At 39.9% G+C, this 25,264-nt stretch overlaps 1 protein-coding gene across 2 annotated transcripts in view; it reads right to left on the bottom strand.

Moving 5' to 3' along the window:
* RIC1 (RIC1 homolog, RAB6A GEF complex partner 1) overlaps positions 1-25,264 on the bottom strand; it is a 514,431-nt gene that overhangs the window by 151,433 nt on the left and 337,734 nt on the right. For both annotated transcript variants that reach the window (XM_053702556.1, XM_053702557.1), the window contains exons 5-6: positions 21,794-21,936; positions 12,054-12,187 (exon numbers count right to left, since the gene is read on the bottom strand). In XM_053702556.1, coding sequence (XP_053558531.1) covers positions 12,054-12,187; positions 21,794-21,936 — 277 coding nt within the window. The remainder of the gene's footprint in view (positions 1-12,053; positions 12,188-21,793; positions 21,937-25,264) is intronic.

The raw sequence follows: 25,264 nt of genomic DNA, 5'->3' as shown, positions 1-25,264 counted from the left end.
GGCAAAGAGAATGACTGGGGTGAGAGGGAAGGGAGGTGATATTTAACAGCTTTGCTGTGGTGCTCTGTGCCGCTTCCTGCTGGGCAGGAGTGATATTCCCAATAGTAATTAGATGATCCGTGGACTCATTGTGTCATTAAAAAGAAAAACACTGTTAGAGCATGTTATTATTGTACTACTACTCACAGGGTTAAACACATAAGGGTTAAAGTCAGCTCCAGAGGAGCTGTGCACTACTGGGACCTAGATGAACACATCTGGTGAGAAAATGAAAAAGGTATTTACCAATCACCAGCTAGCTCCCAGTAGTGCATTGCTGCTCGTGAGCCTACTTCTGTATTCTTTTCAGCAAAGGAGATCAAAAGAACAAAGTAAATTTGAGAACTTAAAATTTCACAGTTCCTTTTTTATGGTCTTAGCTACCAATAAAATAAAACAGCACAGGATACAGTGGTAATTTAGGGTTTCCTGGCAGCTGCCTATTTTAGGTATAATATTTTGAAGTGAAAGGTGTTCCTTTCTCCTTTGTGGTCTTAAAGGGACAGTAAACCTTAAAAATAATGTTATATAATTCTGTACATAGTGCAGAATTATATAACATTATATTAGCGCAATCTTTATAAAACAAAATTTCCCCTTTAAATTCTTTTAAAAAACCCTGCTGTTTTACAGACCTGCTCTCTGTGATCTGCTGAGCGGGTCTGTTTTTTTTCAAACAGCGCATCGGGCCAGCTGTATAGTCACAGCCCGGCCCGACCGCGCCACAGCACTAAGTGCAGCTCACTCCTGCTGTCTGACAGAGCAGGAGCGAGCTGCACTTAGTGCTATGGTGCGGTCGGGCCGGGCTGTGACTATACAGCTGGCCCGATGCGCTGTTTGAAAAAAAAACAGACCCGCTCAGCAGACCACAGAGAGCAGGTCTGTAAAACCGCAGGGTTTTTTTAAAAATTCAAAGGGGAAATTTTGTTTTATAAAGATTGCGCTAATATCATGTTATATAATTCTGCACTATGTGCAGAATTATATAACATTATTTTTAATGTTTACTGACACTTTAATTTATAACACACTTATTTTGCATACTATAAGAAATGTACTTCATTGATAACATACTTAAGTGGAAATATTCAGCGAAAGTAATATAAAGATAACGTTTTCGCCAACAGAAATTTCTATTAAAACAAATCCAATTTTAACAATTGCTGTATTATTTTAGGACTACTTTATAGTGGTTTGGCAACTTTAGTAATGTTATGGCCATTAGGAACAAGGTCTAGAGAGAGAGAATTCTATAGATTTCCTATGTTGGTCAAAACTAAAAATGTTGAAAACATTTAAAGAGAAAGTCAAAACAAACTTTCATGAATCTGAGAGCAGCAGTTTTAAGAGACTTTCCAATTTACTTTCATTATCAAATGTTGCAGTTTTTATATGCACACTGGCTCCTATTGAGCATGTGCATAAGCTCACAGGGTATATGTATAATAGTCTGTGGTTGGCTGATGGCAGTCACATGATACACGGTACCAGAAAATGGGAGAAAAAATAAATAAATTTGCCAAAATTAAATCTACTGCGTATTTGTGCTATTGCACTGTATTTTTTTATGCACTTGTTAATTATGCAATTCTACTGCATTTTATGGTCCTTTAATTCCAAGATAATACTGTATACCAAATACCAGGTCTTTATTTTGAAAAGCAGCTATGTTTTATTTTAAATGTTCTTGTAGACCCTTTACCTATTATAGCTTCTTATATACCGTGTGTTCCTTTACCAGAGATCTATTTCACACCATTGAGTAAGTTTAAAGGGAGTTAGACATGCTTTGCCTTTATACAGGTTTCTTTTTTTGCTGATACCAGCCAGTTTAAAAAACAGCAGTGTATTTGTTAACAAATATCTTATTTCCTCCTGCACTCATTTTTGGACTTTGTATATGTCAAAGGTGTCCATTTTCAATCCATTTTATTGCAAACTCAAAAATGTAATACAGTATATAGAAATGCTGTGATGGGTTAGACAAATAAAAAAAAAAATCTCTAAAAGCATTTTTTAAAGCCAATCTTTGTATAGTCTGTTAATTTTGTATTCAGTTTAGTTCATCTTTAATAGACTTGGATAAAGTTCTTCTCCTTTGACAAACAAAACCCTCATTTAAAAGCTGCATCCAACAATAAAGCTGAGAATATATTATACCATGGATCACGGAATCTGGTTTGACTTTCAGGTCCATTTGGGAAACATAGGAAGTTGTTGGGACAATTTGTATAATCCTCCAACATTTCAAGGTTGTCTACATTGAATTCTCAAAGAGGAATAGATTTTTAATTGTTAACCAAACACAACACTATATAAAAATGGTTGTTATTATACAATAAAGCCATGTATGAGCTTTTTTTCCTCTTACAAATAAAATTTGTGCTTTTTTGACGAGGTTTAAACTTGTTAGGGATATTGAGGATTTCTAATGCCATGCATTGTGAGAATAAGACTTCATACAGCTTACATTTCAAAACAGCCTGAAAATAGTTATATTCAATATATAGTCCTCGACCATATCCCACACTTGCTAAGAAAAGTACTCAGGAGTTACATAGCCCCTGAACAAGTTGAGCTATGATAGTAAAGAAAAAAGGGGGGTGCAAGTGATAATGTGTTTTGTAATCAAAATTCAAGGGTTCAATTTATTAATGCTTGGATTACCTCACCCTTAAATTATAGAGTTATGGGCAATAAATATACATAGTTATGGACTTGAAATGCAAAAGAAATTGCAAGAGAAAGAAAGATTGCCCCACTCTATTACTAAATGTGTGAGAGAAAAAGTTGAGCTATGATGTCTTTTGCTAATGTGGTTTGTCCAAATAGTGAACTCATAAGAGGACAAAATGTGTTTTTGCTTTCATATCCAAATAAAGCATTATTTTATTATGTCACTCAGCTGGAAAACATTGTGTTGAAAGAATATAAAGTGATATTCAGGCCAAACTAAATCAGTTGTCAAACTGACCGTTTCTCTGAGACTCTGTACGGCTGCCATTAAAATGTCAGTGTTTATATGTGGTATATAATATATACGATTAGTCTCAGAATTCTCTGAAATAAGGAAATAATAATAATTCAGCAAAGAACTGATTATTTGTAGAAAAACAAAACAGTGAATTGTCTGCATATACTAGCCAGTCATTCAAGGAGAGTGGCAGTGACATCTCTTGCTTTATCAGACATGCTGTAATATCACTGAAGAACAATGTCAGAAACACAAAGAAAAAATACCAAAACAGACTGTATCTTACAGCATTTTCTGTAGGACCTACAGAATAAAGATATCCTCCTTTCAAAATGTAATAAGTTTAGTATTTAAGATTTGTATTCTTTATAAACTCTCCTGAAAAACTCACAAGCTGAATTTCAATTCAAGAACTAATATTTTGGTAAAAATTTCTAAACCTGAGAGACACCACAAAGAGAGGGCAGAGCTAGGAATCTTCTTAAAGGGACATGAAACCCAATTTTTTTCTTTCATGATACTGAGAGAATATATACATTAGATATAATCGATTATGAAAATAGTTGTCAACAAATCTCATAATCGATTAGTTGGTTTGCAATTAGTTAGTTTGCACACAGCACCAGCTGCTTCACTCCAATGAGCTCCTGCACATGGTATCGTATTTTATGGTTATGTATGTACAAAATTCAAGCTCTAATTATATATCTGTTATTTTAAGAGCGGACTAGATATTTTTTCCCTAACCTTGTAGCCGATTGTTTACCATTGCATACATATATATATATATATATATATATATATATATATATATTCAAGATATCCTTATGTTAGAATGAAGTCCAGGCTTACTTTAAGAGGCCACTTGCATTTGTAGAGCTAACAAAGATAAATAATCCCACCTTGGTGAAATTGGCAAAACCCTACTTATGCATCTCAACACCAACTAAGCGTCTCTTCTAGGCTGCAGGCAAAATAGCTTTGATTTGATTTTAAATATAAGGAAAAAAATATTTTTTTAATTTTTATCCGATTAATCGAAAAAATAACCGGCCGATTAATCGATTATGAAAATAATCGTTAGTTGCAGCCCTAATATACATTGTAATAAACAGCTTTCCATTTTACTTCTATTATCAAATTTGCTTAATACTCTTATTGTTCTTTTTTGACGGAGTAGTAATACACTACTGGGAGCTAGCAGAACACATCAGGTGAGCCAATGACAAGAGGCATATATGTGCAGCCACCAATCAGCAGCCATTTCCCAGTAGTGTATTCCTGTTCCGGAGACTACCTATGTATGTTTTTCAACAACGGTTACCAAGAAGACAAAGCACATTGGATAATAAAAGTAAACTGGAAATTTGTATGCTTTATCTGAATCATAAAGGTTTAATCTTGACTTGACTGTCCATTTAAATGTTATGCTACAAAGAATAAATGTGAAAACTATACCATCTATTTCTATTAATACTGAGATGAAAAGTATTGCTATATATATGGCCTGGGACAAGCATTTGTCATTTACTATTTTACACTAAACTAATGAAAAGGTGTGTGTGTGCATGTGTACGTATGTCTCTATGCCTGCATGTCTATGTACATAAGCTTATCTTGTGCATGCAATTGTGTTTGTGTGTACAGGTACATATCTCACAAATAAAATTTAAATCTGTGATTTTACTTTAAGATGCATACACAGTTATACATATGGAAACGTACACAATGAGCATTTTATTAAAAAAAAATGTCTAGACAGTAAAATATTGTTCTGTGAGGTAAAACTCAGCCACTGTATATTAAACTGCAATGAGAGACTGATAATCACTAAACCGTAAGATAGTTTGTACTTCTATTGGTGTGTTATAACTCAAATTGGTAGCTGTAAAAATTGTTATCAGTGAACGTAACATAGTGATGCTATTTGTCACAAATTAAGAAAAGTAAATTGTTTGGAACCAACTTCTTTATCAACAAGCTTTGAAATTGATCAACTTCTTGCAAGTGTTGAGATACATAAGAATGAAACAGCTTTATAAAAATAAGAAAAGCACCTTTTGTTTAATGCACTGAATACACACACACTGAACCTGTTACATCACAGGAAGTATTCATGACAAAAAAAAACAAAAACAGAATTTATGCTTACCTGATAAATTACTTTCTCCAACGGTGTGTCCGGTCCACGGCGTCATCCTTACTTGTGGGATATTCTCTTCCCCAACAGGAAATGGCAAAGAGTCCCAGCAAAGCTGGTCACATGATCCCTCCTAGGCTCCGCCCACCCCAGTCATTCGACCGACGGACAGGAGGAAATATATATAGGAGAAACCATATGATACCGTGGTGACTGTAGTTAGAGAAAATAATTCATCAGACCTGATTAAAAAAACCAGGGCGGGCCGTGGACCGGACACACCGTTGGAGAAAGTAATTTATCAGGTAAGCATAAATTCTGTTTTCTCCAACATTGGTGTGTCCGGTACACGGCGTCATCCTTACTTGTGGGAACCAATACCAAAGCTTTAGGACACGGATGAAGGGAGGGAGCAAATCAGGTCACCTAAATGGAAGGCACCACGGCTTGCAAAACCTTTCTCCCAAAAATAGCCTCCGAAGAAGCAAAAGTATCGAATTTGTAAAATTTGGCAAAAGTGTGCAGTGAAGACCAAGTCGCTGCCTTACATATCTGGTCAACAGAAGCCTCGTTCTTGAAGGCCCATGTGGAAGCCACAGCCCTAGTGGAGTGAGCTGTGATTCTATCAGGAGGCTGCCGTCCGGCAGTCTCATAAGCCAATCGGATAATGCTTTTAAGCCAAAAGGAAAGAGAGGTAGAAGTCGCTTTTTGACCTCTCCTTTTACCAGAATAAACAACAAACAAGGAAGATGTTTGTCTGAAATCTTTAGTAGCCTCTAAATAGAATTTTAGAGCACGGACTACGTCCAAATTGTGTAACAAACGTTCCTTCTTTGAAACTGGATTCGGACATAAAGAAGGTACAACTATCTCCTGGTTAATATTTTTGTTGGAAACAACTTTCGGAAGAAAACCCGGCTTAGTACGCAAAACCACCTTATCTGCATGGAACACCAGATAGGGCGGAGAACACTGCAGAGCAGATAACTCTGAAAACTCTTCTAGCAGAAGAAATTGCAACTAAAAACAAAACTTTCCAAGATAGTAACTTAATATCTATGGAATGTAAAGGTTCAAACGGAACCCCTTGAAGAACTGAAATAACTAGATTTAGACTCCAGGGAGGAGTCAAAGGTCTGTAAACAGGCTTGATCCTAACCAGAGCCTGAACAAATGCTTGAACATCTGGCACGGCTGCCAGTCTTTTGTGAAGTAAAACAGATAAAGCAGATATCTGTCCCTTTAGAGAACTTGCAGATAATCCTTTCTCCAAACCTTCTTGTAGAAAGGATAGAATCTTAGGAATTTTTATCTTGTTCCATGGGAATCCTTTAGATTCACACCAACAGATATATTTTTTCCATATTTTATGGTAAATTTTTCTAGTTACAGGCTTACTAGCCTGAATCAGAGTATCTATTACAGAATCTGAAAACCCACGCTTTGATAAAATCAAGCGTTCAATCTCCAAGCCGTCAGTTGGAGGGAAACCAGATTCGGATGTTCGAATGGACCCTGAACAAGAAGGTCCTGTCTCAAAGGTAGCTTCCATGGTGGAGCCGATGACATATTCACCAGGTCTGCATACCAAGTCCTGCGTGGCCACGCAGGAGCTATCAAGATCACCAAGGCCCTCTCCTGATTGATCCTGGCTACCAGCCTGGGAATGAGAGGAAACGGTGGGAATACATAAGCTAGGTTGAAGGTCCAAGGTGCTACTAGTGCATCCACTAGAGTCGCCTTGGGATCCCTGGATCTGGACCCGTAGCAAGGAACCTTGAAGTTCTGACGAGACGCCATCAGATCCATGTCTGGAATGCCCCATAATTGAGTTATTTGGGCAAACATTTCCGGATGGAGTTCCCACTCCCCCGGATGGAATGTCTGACGACTCAGAAAATCCGCTTCCCAATTTTCCACTCCTGGGATGTGGATCGCAGACAAGTGGCAGGAGTGATCCTCCGCCCATTGAATTATCTTGGTCACTTCTTTCATCGCCAGGGAACTCCTTGTTCCCCCCTGATGATTGATATATGCAACGGTCGTCATGTTGTCTGACTGAAACCTTATGAATTTGGCCTTTGCTAGTTGAGGCCAAGCTCTGAGAGCATTGAATAGCGCTCTCAGTTCCAGAATGTTTATCGGGAGAAGAGACTCTTCCCGAGACCATAGACCCTGAGCTTTCAGGGATTCCCAGACCGCGCCCCAGCCCACTAGACTGGCGTCGGTCGTGACAATGACCCACTCTGGTCTGCGGAAGCTCATTCCCTGTGACAGATTGTCCAGGGTCAGCCACCAACGGAGTGAATCTCTGGTCTTTTGATCTACTTGAATCATCGGAGACAAGTCTGTATAATCCCCATTCCACTGTCTGAGCATGCACAGTTGTAATGGTCTTAGATGAATTCGTGCAAAAGGAACTATGTCCATTGTTGCAACCATCAATCCTATTACTTCCATGCACTGCGCTATGGAAGGACGAGGAACAGAATGAAGTACTTGACAAGAAAAGTTTTGATTTTCTGACCTCTGTCAGAAAAATCCTCATTTCTAAGGAATCTATTATTGTTCCCAAGAAGGGAACTCTTGTTGACGGGGACAGAGAACTTTTTTCTTTGTTCACCTTCCATCCGTGAGATCTGAGAAAGGCTAGGACGATGTCCGTATGAGCCTTTGCTTTTGACAGGGACGACGCTTGAATCAGGATGTCGTCCAAGTAAGGTACTACTGCAATGCCCCTTGGTCTTAGAACCGCTAGAAGGGACCCTAGTACCTTTGTGAAAATCCTTGGAGCAGTGGCTAATCCGAATGGAAGTGCCACAAACTGGTAATGCTTGTCCAGAAAAGCGAACCTTAGGAACTGATGATGTTCCTTGTGGATAGGAATATGTAGGTACGCATCCTTTAAATCCACGGTAGTCATAAATTGATTTTCCTGGATAGTAGGTAGGATCGTTCGAATAGTTTCCATTTTGAACGATGGTACCCTGAGAAATTTGTTTAGGATCTTTAGATCCAAAATTGGTCTGAATGTTCCCTCTTTTTTGGGAACTATGAACAGATTGGAATAAAATCCCATTCCTTGTTCTCTTATTGGAACTGGATGTATCACTCCCATCTTTAACAGGTCTTCTACACAATGTAAGAATGCCTGTCTCTTTATTTGGTTTGAAGATAATTGAGACCTGTGGAACCTTCCCCTTGGGGGTAGTTCCTTGAATTCCAGGAGATAACCTTGAGAAACTATTTCTAGCGCCCAAGGATCCTGAACATCTCTTGCCCAAGCCTGAGCAAAGAGAGAAAGTCTGCCCCCCACTAGATCCGGTCCCGGATCGGGGGCTATCCCTTCATGCTGTTTTGGTAGCAGTGGTAGGCTTCTTGGCCTGCTTACCCTTGTTCCAGCCTTGCATTGGTTTCCAGGCTGGTTTGGGTTGTGAAGTATTACCCTCTTGCTTAGAGGGTGCAGAATTAGAGGCTGGTCCGTTTCTGCGAAAGGGACGAAAATTAGGCTTATTTTTAGCCTTAAAAGACCTATCCTGTGGGAGGGCGTGGCCCTTTCCCCCAGTGATGTCTGAAATAATCTCTTTCAAATCAGGTCCAAATAATGTTTTACCTTTGAAAGGAATGTTAAGCAATTTTGTCTTGGAAGACACATCCGCTGACCAAGACTTTAGCCAAAGCGCTCTGCGCGCCACGATAGCAAACCCTGAATTTTTCGCCGCTAATCTAGCTAATTGCAAAGCGGCATCTAAAACAAAAGAGTTAGCCAATTTAAGTGCTTGAACTCTGTCCATAACCTCCTCATACGAAGATTCTTTACTGAGCGACTTTTCTAGTTCCTCGAACCAGAAACACGCTGCCGTAGTGACAGGAACAATGCATGAAATTGGTTGTAGAAGGTAACCTTGCTGTACAAAAATCTTTTTAAGCAAACCCTCTAATTTTTTATCCATAGGATCTTTGAAAGCACAACTATCTTCGATAGGAATAGTAGTGCGTTTGTTTAGAGTAGAAACCGCCCCCTCGACCTTGGGGACTGTCTGCCATAAGTCCTTTCTGGGGTCGACTATAGGAAATAATTTCTTAAATATAGGGGGGGGAACAAAAGGTATGCCGGGCCTTTCCCACTCTTTATTTACTATGTCCGCCACCCGCTTGGGTATAGGAAAAGCGTCGGGGGGCACCGGAGATGTTCTAATTTAAATTTAAATGTCACAACATCAGGTTCAGCTTGATGAGAAATTTTTCCTGAATCTGAGATTTCTCCATCAGACAAAACCTCCCTCATGGCCCCTTGAGATTGGTGTGAGGGTATGTCAGAACAGTTATCATCAGCGTCCTCTTGCTCTTCAGTGTTTAAAACAGAGCAATCGCGCTTTCTCTGATAAGTAGGCATTTTGGATAAAAGATTTGCTATGGAGTTATCCATTACAGCCGTTAATTGTTGCATGGTAATAAGTATTGGCGCACTAGATGTACTAGGGGCCTCCTGTGTGGGCATAACTGGTGTAGACACAGCAGGAGATGATGTAGTATCATGTTTACTCCCCTCATTTGAGGAATCATCTTGTGCAATATCATTATCTGTGGCATTACTGTCCTTACTTTGTTTGGACACTATGGCACAATTATCACATAAATTTAAATGGGGAGACACATTGGCTTTCATACATATAGAACATAGCTTATCTGATGGTACAGACATGTTAAACAGGCTTAAACTTGTCAACAAAGCACAAAAAACGTTTTAAAATAAAACCGTTACTGTCACTTTAAATTTCAAACTGAAAACACTTTATTACTGAATATGTGAAAAAGTATGAAGGAATTGTTCAAAAATCACAGTGTCTTAAAGCATTAAAAGTATTGCACACCAAATTTCAGCGCTTTAACCCTTAAATTAACGGAACCGGAGCCGTTTTAAAATTTAACCCCTATACAGTCCCAGCTATATGCTTTGCTGAGACCCAACCAAGCCCAGAGGGGAATACGATACCAAATGACGCCTTCTAGAAGCTTTTTTAGTGATTCTTAGATCCACACACATGCATCTGCATGCCTTGCTCTCCAAAAACAACTGCGCAGTAATGGCGCGAAAATGAGGCTCAGTCTATAACTAGAAAGGCCCCCAGACTAAAAAAGGTGTCCAACACAGTGCCTGCCGTTTTTTAAACGTTCCCCAAAATTATAATGCCAATTATTAGCTAGAATCTGCATAATATGCCCCAATAAAGCAATCGTTTTAGCCCATAAAAATGTCTACCAGTTTTTAAGCCCTTTTTTAAGCCCTTTATTCTTTTATGTTTGACTAAGAAAATGGCTTACCGGTCCCCATGAGGGGAAATGACAGCCTTCCAGCATTACATGGTCTTGTTAGAAATATGGCTAGTCATACCTTAAGCAGAAAAGTCTGCTAACTGTTTCCCCCAACTGAAGTTACTTCATCTCAACAGTCCTGTGTGGAAACAGCAATCGATTTTAGTTACTGTCTGCTAAAATCATCTTCCTCTTACAAACAGAAATCTTCATCCTTTTCTGTTTCAGAGTAAATAGTACATACCAGCACTATTTTAAAATAACAAACACTTGATAGAAGAATAAAAACTACATTTAAACACCAAAAAACTCTTAACCATCTCCGTGGAGATGTTGCCTGTGCAACGGCAAAGAGAATGACTGGGGTGGGCGGAGCCTAGGAGGGATCATGTGACCAGCTTTGCTGGGACTCTTTGCCATTTCCTGTTGGGGAAGAGAATATCCCACAAGTAAGGATGACGCCGTGGACCGGACACACCAATGTTGGAGAAAAGACTATTATCATGTGTTAAAATTAGAGATGCATATCCTCATTTTATCTGTGCTGACAGCTGCAGTGTTTCCCATCTCTCTTCTTGTACTGGGGGTTACAGTAATAAATAGTAATAAAAAGTCTAACCCCTTTTCTACAGTGAATTTCAAAGAAAAACTTGCATTTTAGCCAATCAGTGCTGACTCATAAATAACTCCACGGCAGTGAGCACAATGTTATCTACATGGCAAACACGAGCTAGCGCTGTCTAGCTTTGAAAAACTGCCAAAATACACTGAGATAAGAGGCAGCGTTCAAAGGCTTATTAATTAGCATATGCGCCTACCTATCTGAATCATGAAAGTTTAATTTTGACTACACTGTCCATTTAAAGGGATATAAAACCCAAACAATGTATTTTGTGATTCAGACAGATCATACAATTTTAAAAAAAGCTTCCTATTTTTATTATGAAATTTTGCTTTGTTCCCATTGCAGGTGTCTAGAGCACTACATGGCAGGAAAAAGTGCTGCCATATAGTGCTCCAGACATATGCACACTCCTGAGCTTACACTCCTGCTTTACAACAAGAGAATGAAGCAAATTAGATAATAGAAGTAAAGTTGTGTAAAATTGTATGCTCTATTTGAATCAGGAAAATAAAAATGTTGGGTTTCATGTCCATTTATAAAAATGAAAAGAACACACACACTGCTGCTCAATATTGTAACATGATCTACATTGGGAATCACCAGTGTGTTTGCAGGTCAGGATTTGAGTAAAGCTCTTATATACACTTAGCTAAGCTTGACGTGATCTTTTTATGTAGCATTATATTATACGGAAGAAACAATGCATAATAATTACAGACTATCGTAAAATTATTTCTAAATAAACCATGACATGATAATATTACTTTAGTAATTCATCCGCTTTCATTATATTTTGAGGGAAGATGGTGTTATTGATCTTTGCCAGTCAGGTGACAATACGTTGCACAGCAATAGTCCACTTATCCTTTTTATTTTTATTTCTTCTACATTTAGTCATTAAGAGGTTTTATTACGCACAGACTCGAATGTATAGATTTTATATTTTACAAGAAACTTACATCAGCAGTGAAGTGATTAGATACTGGTGTAATGAAACCGACACGGCCATCATTAAATACGACAGCAAATCCGTCCAGCGTTACGCAGTATTCCATATCTTTGATGTGTACATCTCCAAAATCCAAAAATGAACCTGCGGGTAAAACATACACAAACTAAATAAAAGACAGCAAACTGCATATCTATTTTAATGCTAACTTACATTTACCACTTTCACAAAAGCATATGCCAAAATAAATAAATCGCAACAAATGTATAATTCAGTCTTACTATGTTTTGTATAGCAAACACACATAACATGCTCTTTACAGCAGTACGCAATAACTGTACAGAGCTCAGCAACCATATCAAATATACAAGGCTACAGGAGAGAATTCTTTATGTAAGAATATAAATGACTTAAATCATTATGTTAAAATAATGCATAATATAATATAATAAAATTATATATAATATAATAGAGAAAAAGAATAACCTTCTGAAACCGACAGACCCCCCCCACCATAAAAAACATACCACAATAAATAAAATTTGTACACATTATTTAGAACCGTTTTTGCCTTGTGTTCTTAAAAATCAATAATATAATTATTTTGAATATATTAACAGAGTGTAATCTGGTGGCGCTCTACAAATATAGGTTGGTAGTTTGTGTTTTTATTACTTCTAGAGGCACCTGATACTTAAAGGGATATAGAAGTACAAAAAAAGAAATTGCTCTGTGTGGGAGCATTTTATTATTGCACTATTGCTTGCATATAACTATGTTTAATCCTTGCAAAGGGTCAGCTGCAGAGCAGCAAAGCACTACTTGGGAACTAGTTAAACACATATGATAAGCCAGTAACAAGAGACAATGTTGTGCAGGCACTAATCACCAGCTAGCTCACATAGTGTACAATATGTACATTCTTTTTCAACAAAGGATACCAAGAGAACAAAATACATTTGAAAATAGAAGTGAATTTAAAAGTGTATTAAAATGACAAGCGCTATCTAAACCACGCAAGTGTAATTTTGACTTTCCTACCCCCTTAAGGATTGCATACAATATATACTGAGCAGATATAGTTCACATTCTTACACAAGTTTCACTGTAAGCTTACTGCTTTCAAAAGCTTATAACTCTGGAGGGCAAAACACATAATTTATGCTTACCAGATAAATTCCTTTCCTTCCTGGCAGGGAGAGTTAACGACTTCATTCCTTATTGTTGGGAAATACAACACCTAGCCACCAGGAGGAGGCAAAGACACCCCAGCCAAAAGCTTAAATATCCCTCCCACTTCCCCTATCCCCCAGTCATTCTGCTGAGGGAACAAGGAAAAGTAGGAGAAACATCAGGGTATAAAAGGTGCCAGAAGAAATAATATAAAAAGAGAGCCGGCCAACAAAAATAAATTACAGGCGGGGTGGTGGACTCTCCCTGCCAGGAAGGAAAGGAATTTATCTGGTAAGCATAAATTATGTTTTCCTTCCATAAGGCAGGGAGAGTCCATGACTTAATTCCTTGCTGTTGGGAAAACTATACCCAAGCTCCAGAGGACACTGAAGGAATAACGGGAGGGAACAAAAGAGAGGCCGTCACTAATCTGAGGGCACCACAGCCTGCAAAACTTTTCTCCAGAAAGCTGCTTCGGCCGAAGCAAACACATCAAACTTGTAAAATTTAGAAAAAGTGTGCAAGGAGGACCAGGTAGCCACCTTACAAATCTGATTTATTGAGGCTTCGTTCTTAAAAGCCCAAGAGGAACCCACTGCTCTAGTGGAATGAGCAGTTATCCTCTAAGGAAACTGTCATCCTGCTGTCTCATAAACTAAGCGGATGACAATCCTCTTCCAGAAGGATAGGGCTGTCTGCCCTTTATGCTTCCCCGTATAGATGTCTGAACTCCTTAGCAGCCTGAAGATAAAGGCACGAGCCAAATCTAGATAATGAAGCAAACGTTCCTTTGCTGAAGAAGGATTAGGACACAAAAGAAGGAAAAACAATCTCTTGATCAGACACCACCTTAGGGAGAAACCCTAATTTAGTATGTAAAACCGCCTTATCAGCATGGAAAACAAGATAAGGGGAAAGGGTCACATTGCAAAGCAGAAATCTCAGAAACTCTGCACACAGAGGCAATAGCCAACAAAAAAAGAACCTTCCAAGTTAACAAATTAAAGTCTACAGTATGCATAGGCTCAAACGGGGCCTGCTGCAAAACACGAAGAATAAGATTGATGCTGCAAGGTGGAGCCCTAGATCTAAACACAGGTCTGATCCTAGTCAGAGCCTTAACGAAGGACTGCACATCCGGAAATTCGGCCAATCTTCTGTGCAGTAACACACAACAGGGCCGATATCTGTCCCTTCAGGGAACAAGCAGATAGACCCTTCTCCAGTCCATCCTGGAGAAAAGACAAAATTCTGGCGATTTTAACCTATGCCAGGAAAAGCCACGCACTTCACACCAATACAAGTAAGTCCTCCACACTTTATGATAGATACGACGAGTAACTGGGTTATGAGCTTAAATCAGGGTGCCAATAACACTCTCAGAGAAAACCCTCTCTTGGCTAAGACTAAACTTCAATCTCCACACAGTAAGCCTCAGAGAATCTAGATTTTGATGTACGAAGTAACCCCCAAACAGCTCCCCAGCCGGAAAGGCTTGTGTCCTTAGTCACAATCTCCCAGGACAGTCTCAAGAAGCACGTTCCTTGGGACAGATGATCTGGACAGAGCCACCAAGAGAGCGAGTCTCTCGTCAGGTTGTCCAGCACAGTCTGTTGAGACAGATCTGAATGGTCGCCCTTCCATTGTCTTAGCATGCATAGTTGTAAGGGTCTGAGATGGAATCTGACAAAGGGAATGATGTCCATACAGGACACCATGAGTCCGTTCACCTCCATACACTGGGCCACTGAGGGTCTCAAGGAGGCCTGGAGGGCAAGACATGCAGTAGTTAGCATACGTCTCTGATCTGTGAGAAATATTTTCTATTATTGTCCCCAAGAAATTCACCCTGGTACTTGAAGTAAGAGAACTTTTTACCAAGTTTATCTTCCATCCATGTGATCGAAGAAGACTGAGAAGGGACTCAGAGTGTTCTTTTGCTGGACGAAAAGATGGTGCCTGTACCAAGATATCATCCAAGTAAGGCACTATTATTATTATCAGTTATTTGTAGAGCGCCAACAGATTCCGCCGCGCTACTGCAATACCTTGTGTTCTGGCAATGTCTAGAAGAGCACCCAGAATCTTCGAAAATATCCTTGGAGCAGTTGCTAGGCCAAATGGAAGAGCTATGAACTGGAAGTGCTGGTCCAGAAAAGCAAACCTCAGGAACTGAAAATGTTCCCTGTGTATCGGAACGTGAAGGTATGCATCTAGAGGAAGGATTGACCGTATTGTCTCCATCTTGAAAGAGGGAACACTCAAACTTGTTTAGGCACTTTAAGTCCAGAATTGGACGAAAAGTTCCCTCCTTTTTTGGAACCACGAAAAGGTTTAAATAAAACCCCAAACCTCTTTCTGCTGTAGGTAGCGGGACAATTACTCCTAGAGAGGAGAGATCCCGTACGCAACCTAAAAAGGCAGTCCTCTTTTCTGGTCTTGTAGACAGTCTGGAGAGTAGGAATCTGCCCCTGGGCGGATGAGATTTGAATCCTATCCGGGAACCCTGAGATACATCCTCCAGGACCCAAGGATCCTGTACATCCTGGAACCAAGCGTCTGAAAAAGAGACAGTCTAACCCTACTCGATCTGATCCCGGATCGTGGGCCACCCCTTCATGCCGTCTCTTAGGCCTATTCTTCTTATCCTGCGGATGGAAGGCACCCTTCAGTCCAGTAACCGTAGAAATAATGGAGTCCATTCCTGGACCAAATAAAATCTTCCCCTTGAAAGGAAGAGAAAGGAGTCTGGATTTAGAAGTCATATCCGCAGACCAAGACTTCAACCAGAAAGCCTGGTGGGCTAGGACAGATTCCTGAGAGGTAGACGGCTCAGAGAGGCTAATAGCGTTATGAGTATTAGCAGTCTTGTCTCCCTTCTTAGACTTTAGAACAGTGCTTTGGCAAATGTAACAAAATTAAGCAGGCGGGCAAACCACGGCCTCGTCACAATATAAACAGGAATTATTAATCAGTACGGAAGGAGCGGAACCTTCCAATGTAGTATCAGAGTCCTCCATAGCTAAGCATATATCCACAGAAGGACAAATAAAAAATGCATTTATTAAAAAAAACGGCAACCTAATCCCAAAGGCTAGGGCACTCATCACCTCCTAGACCCAGACAGTTAACAGTAAAAATGCTCTCCTTAGGAGTGATGTCCGCAGCAGAATCGTAGGAAAAAGAAAAGACCGCACCCGGTCACGTGGTGCGTAGGACAGGACTTCCCCTGCTATGAAAAAGGCGCTAAGCTATTATGAACTGCGCAACACTCAAAAACGAAAGTAAACCTGTTTGTTCCAAGCCAAAAGCACACAGTTTATGAGCCCAAAAACTCTCACATTAAAGCAGTTACATGTAGAAAAGGGCAAGAGTCCAGCACTTCTAGCACATAACACTGTGCCTGCTGTAGGGATAGAGACAGGTCCCAAAAAGATCCAAAGAAGTACAAAAAGGCAGCAGCACCGTTACAAAAGTCTTCATTGATTTAGGACAAGAGAATAAAAAACCACGACATTTCGGGGATCACCCCTTAATCAAGTGTACACATGATTAAGGGGTGATCACCGAAACGTTGTGTTTTTTTTATTCTCTTGTCCTAAAATGATGAAGACTCTTGTACTGGTGCTGCTGCCTTTTTGTACTTCATTAAAGCAGTTATAAATAACCCCTAGCTGTTCAAATATTCAGAGAAATATTAACCCTTGATCCTATCGAGGCATAAAGGAGCCACAATGTGACCCTGTATAGCAAAAGTGTATATAACAAATGGTCTTACCCTCCAGGATCCATGCTGTGGAACAGACACAGCCTCTCAAGTGTGACAGTTTTGCAGTAACGCTCTGACTTGGACTTGAGTGTGTAACAGCAAGCAGTGAAACTCGTCAACACTGATTGCTCAGGAGCTGTTAGGCGACAGTCTGTATGGGTTCACAGAAAAACTATTCCTGCATCTCCAGATTCTAACTTTCATCAATACTCTCACTGAGAGGTTGACATAATTACTTAAAACTCCATTCCTTTCTTGAAGGGAACATACCCATTACAGGACTATCCAAAATCTTTTGACACTTCTCTGCCACCTCCTATAGTGGAAAAAAGGCAAAGAATGACTGGGGGATAGGGGAAGTGGGAAGGATATTTAAGCCTTTGGCTGGGGTGTCTTTGCCACCTCCTGGTGGCCAGGTGGTGTATTTCCCAACAGTAAGAAATTAACGGCTAGATTTAGAGTTTTGCGGCCAAAGGGGTGCGTTAGCTACGCGTGTTTCCCCCCCCCCCCCGCACTTTTTAAACAACGCTGGTATTTAGAGTTCTCTGAAGGGCTGCGTTAGGCTCCAAAAAGGAGCGTACAGGCATATTTACCGCCACTTCAACTCTCAATACCAGCGTTGCTTACGGACGCGGTCAGCATCAAAAACGTGCTCGTGCACGATTCCCCCATAGGAAACAATGGGGCAGTTTGAGCTGGAAAAAAACCTAACACCTGCAAAAAAGCAGCGTTCATCTCCTAACACAGCCCCATTGTTTCCTATGGGGAAACACTTCCTAAGTCTGCACCTAACACCCTAACATGAACCCCGAGTCATAACCCCCCCTAACCTTACATTTATTAACCCCTAATCTGCCGCCCCCGCTATCGCTGACCCCTGCATTTTATTATTAACCCCTAATCTACCGACCTGACCTCACCGCTACTATAATAAATGTATTAACCCCTAAAGCTAAGTCTAACCCTAACACCCCCCTAAGTTAAATATAATTTAAATCTAACGAAATAAAAGAAATCTTATTAAATAAATTAATCCTATTTAAAGCTAAATACTTACCTGTAAAATAAACCCTAATATAGCTACAATATAACGAATAATTATATTGTAGCTATTTTAGGATTTATATTTATTTTACAGGCAACTTTGTATTTATTTTAACCAGGTACAATAGCTATTAAATAGTTAATAACTATTTAATAGCTACCTAGTTAAAATAATTACAAAATTACCTGTAAAATAAATCCTAACCTAAGATACAATTAAACCTAACACTACACTATCAATAAATTAATTAAATAAACTACCTACAATTATCTACGATTAAATCAACTAAACTACAAAAAATAAAAAAAGATTACAAGAATTTTAAACTAATTACACCTACTCTAAGCCCCCTAAAAAAATAACAAAGCCCCCCAAAATAAAAAAATGCCCTACCCTATTCTAAAATAAAAAATTAACAGCTCTTTTACCTTACCAGCCCTTAAAAGGGCCTTTTGCGGGGCATACCCCAAAGTAAACAGCTCTTTTGCATTTAAAAAAAACATACAATACCCCCCCCCAACATTACAACCCACCACCCACATACCCCTAATCTAACCCAAACCCCCCTTAAAAAACCTAACACTAAGCCCCTGAAGATCTCCCTACCTTATCTTCACCACGCCGGGTATCACCGATCCGTCCAGAAGAGGCTCCGAAGTCTTCATCCTATCCGTCAAGAAGAGGTCCAGAAGAGGCTCCGAAGTCTTCATTCTATCCGGCAAGAAGAGGACATCTGGACCGGTAGACATCTTCATGCAGGCGGCGTCTTCTATCTTCATCCATCCGGCGTGGAGCGGGACCATCTTGAAGCAGCCGACGCGGATCCATCCTCTTCTTCCGGCGACTCCCGACGAATGAAGGTTCCTTTAAGTGACGTCATCCAAGATGGCGTCCCTCGAATTCCGATTGGCTGATAGGATTCTATCAGCCAATCGGAATTAAGGTAGGAAAAATCTGATTGGCTGATTGAATCAGATTCAAGTTCAATCCAATTGGCTGATCGGAACAGCCAATAGAATGCAAGCTCAATCTGATTGGCTCAGCCAATCGGGTTGAACTTGAATCTGATTGGCTGATTCAATCAGCCAATCAGATTTTTCCTACCTTAATTCCGATTGGCTGATAGAATCCTATCAGCCAATCGGAATTCGAGGGATGCCATCTTGGATGACGTCACTTAAAGGAACCTTCATTCGTCGGGAGTCGCCGGAAGAAGAGGATGGATCCGCGTCGGCTGCTTCAAGATGGTCCCGCTCCGTGCCGGATGGATGAAGATAGAAGACGCCGCCTGCATGAAGATGTCTACCGGTCCGGATGTCCTCTTCTTGCCGGATAGGATGAAGACTTCGGAGCCTCTTCTGGACCTCTTCTTGACGGATAGGATGAATACTTCGGAGCCTCTTCCGGACGGATCGGTGATACCCGGCGTGGTGAAGATAAGGTAGGGAGATCTTCAGGGGCTTAGTGTTAGGTTTTTTAAGGGGGGTTTGGGTTAGATTAGGGGTATGTGGGTGGTGGGTTATAATGTTGGGGGGGGTATTGTATGTTTTTTTTAAAATGCAAAAGAGCTGTTTACTTTGGGGCATGCCCCGCAAAAGGCCCTTTTAAGGGCTGGTAAGGTAAAAGAGCTGTTAACTTTTTATTTTAGAATAGGGTAGGGCATTTTTTTATTTTGGGGGGCTTTGTTATTTTTTTAGGGGGCTTAGAGTAGGTGTAATTAGTTTAAAATTCTTGTAATCTTTTTTTATTTTTTGTAACTTAGTTTAGTTGATTTAATTGTAGATAATTGTAGGTAGTTTAATTTATTGATAGTGTAGTGTTAGGTTTAATTGTAACTTAGGTTAGGATTTATTTTACAGGTAATTTTGTAATTATTTTAACTAGGTAGCTATTAAATAGTTATTAACTATTTAATAGCTATTGTACCTGGTTAAAATAAATACAAAGTTGCCTGTAAAATAAATATAAATCCTAAAATAGCTACAATATAATTATTCGTTATATTGTAGCTATATTAGGGTTTATTTTACAGGTAAGTATTTAGCTTTAAATAGGATTAATTTATTTAATAAGATTTATTTTATTTCGTTAGATTTAAATTATATTTAACTTAGGGGGGGTGTTAGGTTTAGGGTTAGACTTAGCTTTAGGGGTTAATACATTTATTATAGCAGCGGTGAGGTCCGGTCGGCAGATTAGGGGTTAATACTTGAAGTTAGGTGCCGGCGATGTTAGGGAGGGCAGATTAGGGGTTAATACTATTTATTATAGGGTTTTTGAGGCGGGAGTGCGGCGGTTTAGGGGTTAATACATTTATTATAGTGGCGGCGAGGTCCGGTCGGCAGATTAGGGGTTAATAAGTGTAGGTAGGTAGCGTCGATGTTGGGGGGGCAGATTAGGGGTTAATAAATATTATGTAGGTGTCGGAGATGTTAGGGGCAGCAGATTAGGGGTACATAGGGATAATGTAGGTTGCGGCGGTGTGCGGTCGGCAGATTAGGGGTACATAGGGATAATGTAGGTTGCGGCGGTGTGCGGTCGGCAGATTAGGGGTTAAAAAATGTAATTGTAGTGGCGGCGATGTGGGGGGACCTCGGTTTAGGGGTACTAGTGTACTTTAGAGCACAGTAGTTAAGAGCTTTATGAACCGGCGTTAGCCCAGAAAGCTCTTAACTCCTGACTTTTTTCTGCGGCTGGAGTTTTGTCGTTAGAGTTCTAACGCTCACTTCAGCCAAGACTCTAAATACCAGCGTTAGGAAGATCCCATTGAAAAGATAGGATACGCAATTGGCGTAAGGGGATCTGCGGTATGGAAAAGTCACGGCTGGAAAGTGAGCGTTAGACCCTTTCCTGACTTACTCTAAATACCAGCGGGCGGCCAAGACCAGCGTTAGGACCCCTTAACGCTGGTTTGGACGGCTAACGCAAAACTCTAAATCTAGGTGTAAGTCTAGACTCTCCCTGCCTTATGGAAGGAAATTAATATTTTCCACACTACATACCTTTAACTACTATATTTTTTTAGAAATATAATTTCAAAATGTTAGGAATATCAATTTTTTGTTTGTCGTGCCTACAGCCATACATACTGAGTGGTTTGTCTTGAAGTTAAACAACTGACCAACTGTCAGAGGTGGGCTTCATGTAACCTTTGATTCTGTATATGTTTCATTCCAGAGATAAAATGTTAAAATAAAAAAAATCTTATATCAGGAAAACAAAGTTGGCAGGTTTAACCTGCAGCAAAGAACATGTTTTTTTACAGCAGTAAACCGCCTAACTTACTGCTTAGAGATGTAGCAACTCCAAATTTTGTGGATAACTTGAAAAAAATTATGTTTATGATTTTAAAACCGTATATAAAGTTATGCTAGCTACAGATCTCATCTAATATATTTCTATATATTTCCTTATTTATGAAACTCTGAACATTTATTTACCAATGCCTAGATCAGACATATGTATTGTTTTAGTGGATGAGTGGGCAAAAAGAAAACCAGGCTGCACAACAGTACTGAACTTAGACTCAAACACCAACTTGTATGTACCTCATGTATATCTGAACGTTCACTAAAGTGGTCCCAGCATACTATGCACTATAAAAGATGTTTAATGTTTCAACTGTCCACCAAATGGGCACTTAAAGTGAGTATTTTAAGTTTGGAATAATGTTTTAAAGCCCTCTGTCTTGCAAACGATATCCATATTAGGCACATTTATAAATATGGTCAGTATACAGAATATAACCGATAAGTTCCATTACCTCTAGATGGCTGAAAGTCCACAGAAAATGGTATTGTGGCCAAATTGATGGCTTGTCTCCCATTGGTCATGCTTTCCCAATGAATGAGATGAAGAAGGCCATCCTCAGTGGCCACCAGGAGATCTTCCATCATAGAATGGATGCTGTTGAAAATAATTATATTTAGTTCCTGAAACAAAGGGTCTTAAAGCCAAAGAAAAATCTACTATTAAGATATTTGCTTTATAAAAATGCAACACAAAATTTAATGATTAAAGCAGCAAAAGAGATTTTAATTTATTTATTTTGCAATTCAGACAAAATATAATTTTAATAAAGATTCCAATTTACTTCTTTTATCAAAAATGTTTCATTCCCATGGTATCCTTTATTGAAGAGATTCCTAGGTCGGTGTCTGGAATACTATATGGCACAAAATAGTGCAAATGGATAAAATTCTTGAAACTGCTGCCATATAGTGCTCCAAACACTAGCACACTCCTGAGCATACATACCTGTTTTTCAATAGAAGATACCAAGAGAAGCAAATCAGGTAATAGAATTAAACTGGAAAGTTGTTTAAAATGGCATGCTCTGATTCATGAAAGAAACATTTTGGGTTTCATGTCCCATTAAGTTAAATTTTCAAATAATTCGTAATTTCATTGATGTATAATGTAATATTTAAAAGGTCACACACATACAGATAAGGCTGTACTGTAAGAGGATAGAAACTTTTCTATGGATTACAAAAACAGAATTTATGTTTACCTGATAAATTACTTTCTCCAACGGTGTGTCCGGTCCACGGCGTCATCCTTACTTGTGGGATATTCTCTTCCCCAACAGGAAATGGCAAAGAGCCCAGCAAAGCTGGTCACATGATCCCTCCTAGGCTCCGCCTTCCCCAGTCATTCGACCGACGTAAAGGAGGAATATTTGCATAGGAGAAATCATATGATACCGTGGTGACTGTAGTTAAAGAAAATAAATCATCAGACCTGATTAAAAAACCAGGGCGGGCCGTGGACCGGACACACCGTTGGAGAAAGTAATTTATCAGGTAAACATAAATTCTGTTTTCTCCAACATAGGTGTGTCCGGTCCACGGCGTCATCCTTACTTGTGGGAACCAATACCAAAGCTTTAGGACACGGATGATGGGAGGGAGCAAATCAGGTCACCTAGATGGAAGGCACCACGGTTTGCAAAACCTTTCTCCCAAAAATAGCCTCAGAAGAAGCAAAAGTATCAAATTTGTAAAATTTGGTAAAAGTGTGCAGTGAAGACCAAGTCGCTGCCTTACATATCTGATCAACAGAAGCCTCGTTCTTAAAGGCCCATGTGGAAGCCACGGCCCTAGTGGAATGAGCTGTGATTCTTTCAGGAGGCTGCCGTCCGGCAGTCCCATAAGCCAATCTGATGATGCTTTTAAGCCAAAAAGATAGAGAGGTAGAAGTTGCATTTTTGACCTCTCCTTTTACCAGAATAAACAACAAACAAGGAAAATGTTTGTCTGAAATCCTTTGTAGCATCTAAATAGAATTTTAGAGCACGGACAAAGTCCAAATTGTGTAACAAACGTTCCTTCTATGAAACTGGATTCGGACACAAAGAAGGTACAACTATCTCCTGGTTAATATTTTTGTTGGAAACAACCTTCGGAAGAAAACCAGGCTCAGTACGTAAAAACCACCTTATCTGCATGGACCAGATAGGGCGGAGAACACTGCAGAGCAGATAACTCTGAAACTCTTCTAGCCGAAGAAATTGCAACCTAAAACAAAACTTTCCAGATAATAACTTAATATCTATGGAATGTAAGGGTTCAAACGGAACCCCTTGAAGAACTGAAAGAACTAGATTAAGACTCCAGGGAAGAGTCAAAGGTCTGTAAACAGGCTTGATTCTAACCAGAGCCTGAACAAACGCTTAACCGTCTGGCACAGCTGCCAGCCTTTTGTGAAGTAAAACAGATAAAGCAGAGATCTGTCCCTTCAGAGAACTCGCAGAAAATCCTTTCTCCAAACCTTCTTGTAGAAAGGAAAGAATCTTAGGAATTTTTATCTTGTTCCATGGGAATCCTTTAGATTCACACCAACAGATATATTTTTTCCATATATTATGGTAAATTTTTCTAGTTACAGGCTTTCTAGCCTGAATAAGAGTATCTACTACAGAATCTGAAAACCCACGCTTTGATAAAATCAAGCGTTCAAACTCCAAGCAGTCAGTTGGAGGAAAACCAGATTCGGATGTTCAAATGGACCCTGAATGAGAAGGTCCTGTCTCAAAGGTAGCTTCCATGGTGGAGCCGATGACACATTCACCAGGTCTGCATACCAAGTCCTGCGTGGCCACACAGGAACTATCAAGGTCACCGAAGCCCTCTCCAGATTGATCCTGGCTACCAGCCTGGGAATGAGAGGAAACGGTGGGAATACATAAGCTAGGTTGAAGATCCAAGGTGCTACAATTGTATCCAATAGAGCCGCCTTGGGATCCCTGGATTTGGACCCGTAACAAGGGACCATGAAGTTCTGACGAGAGGCCATCAGAACCAAGTCCGGAATGCCCCATAATTGAGTTATTTGGGCAAAGATTTCCAGATGGAGTTCCCACTCCCCCGGATGCTCCTCCATCGCCAGGGAACTCCTTGTTACCCCCTGATGGTTAATATATGTAACAGTCGTCATGATGACTGATTGAAACCTTATGAATTTGGCCTTTGCTAGTCTATGCCAAGCCTTGAGAGCATTGAATATCGCTCTCAGTTCCATTATGTTTATCGGGAGAAGAGAGTCTTCCCGAAACCATAGACCCTGAGTTTTCAGGGGTTCCCAGACCACGCCCCAGCCCACCAGACTGGCGTCAGTCGTGACAATGACCTATTCTGGTCTGCGGAAGCTCATTCCCTGTGACAGGTTGTCCAGGGTCAGCCACCAACGGAGTGAATCTCTGGTTATTTGATCTACTTGTATCGTCGGAGACAAGACTGTATAATCCCCATTCCACTCCAGAAAAATGTCTACCAGTTTTTTTAAGCCCTAATGAAGCCCTTTATTCTTTTACTTAAACAAAGAAAATGGCTTACCGGTTCCCATAGGGAAAATGACAGCTTCCAGCATTACCGAGTCTTGTTAGAAATGTGTCATACCTCAAGCAGCAAAAGTCTGCTCACTGCTTCCCCCAACTGAAGTTAATTCCTCTCAACAGTCCTGTGTGGAAACAGCCATCGATTTTAGTAACGGTTGCTAAAATCATTTTCCTCTTACAAACAGAAATCTTCATCTCTTTCCTGTTTCAGAGTAAATAGTACATACCAGCACTATTTTAAAATAACAAACTCTTGATTGAAGAATAAAAACTACATTTAAACACCAAAAAAACTCTAAGCCATCTCCGTGGAGATGTTGCCTGTACAACGGCAAAGAGAATGACTGGGGAAGGCGGAGCCTAGGAGGGATCATGTGACCAGCTTTGCTGGGCTCT

The sequence above is a fragment of the Bombina bombina genome, chromosome 2 (assembly GCF_027579735.1).
Source record: "Bombina bombina isolate aBomBom1 chromosome 2, aBomBom1.pri, whole genome shotgun sequence".
Lineage (NCBI taxonomy): Eukaryota > Metazoa > Chordata > Amphibia > Anura > Bombinatoridae > Bombina > Bombina bombina.
The sequence above is the reverse complement of the archived record's forward strand: the minus strand, read 5'-3'. Positions and strand labels throughout refer to the sequence as shown.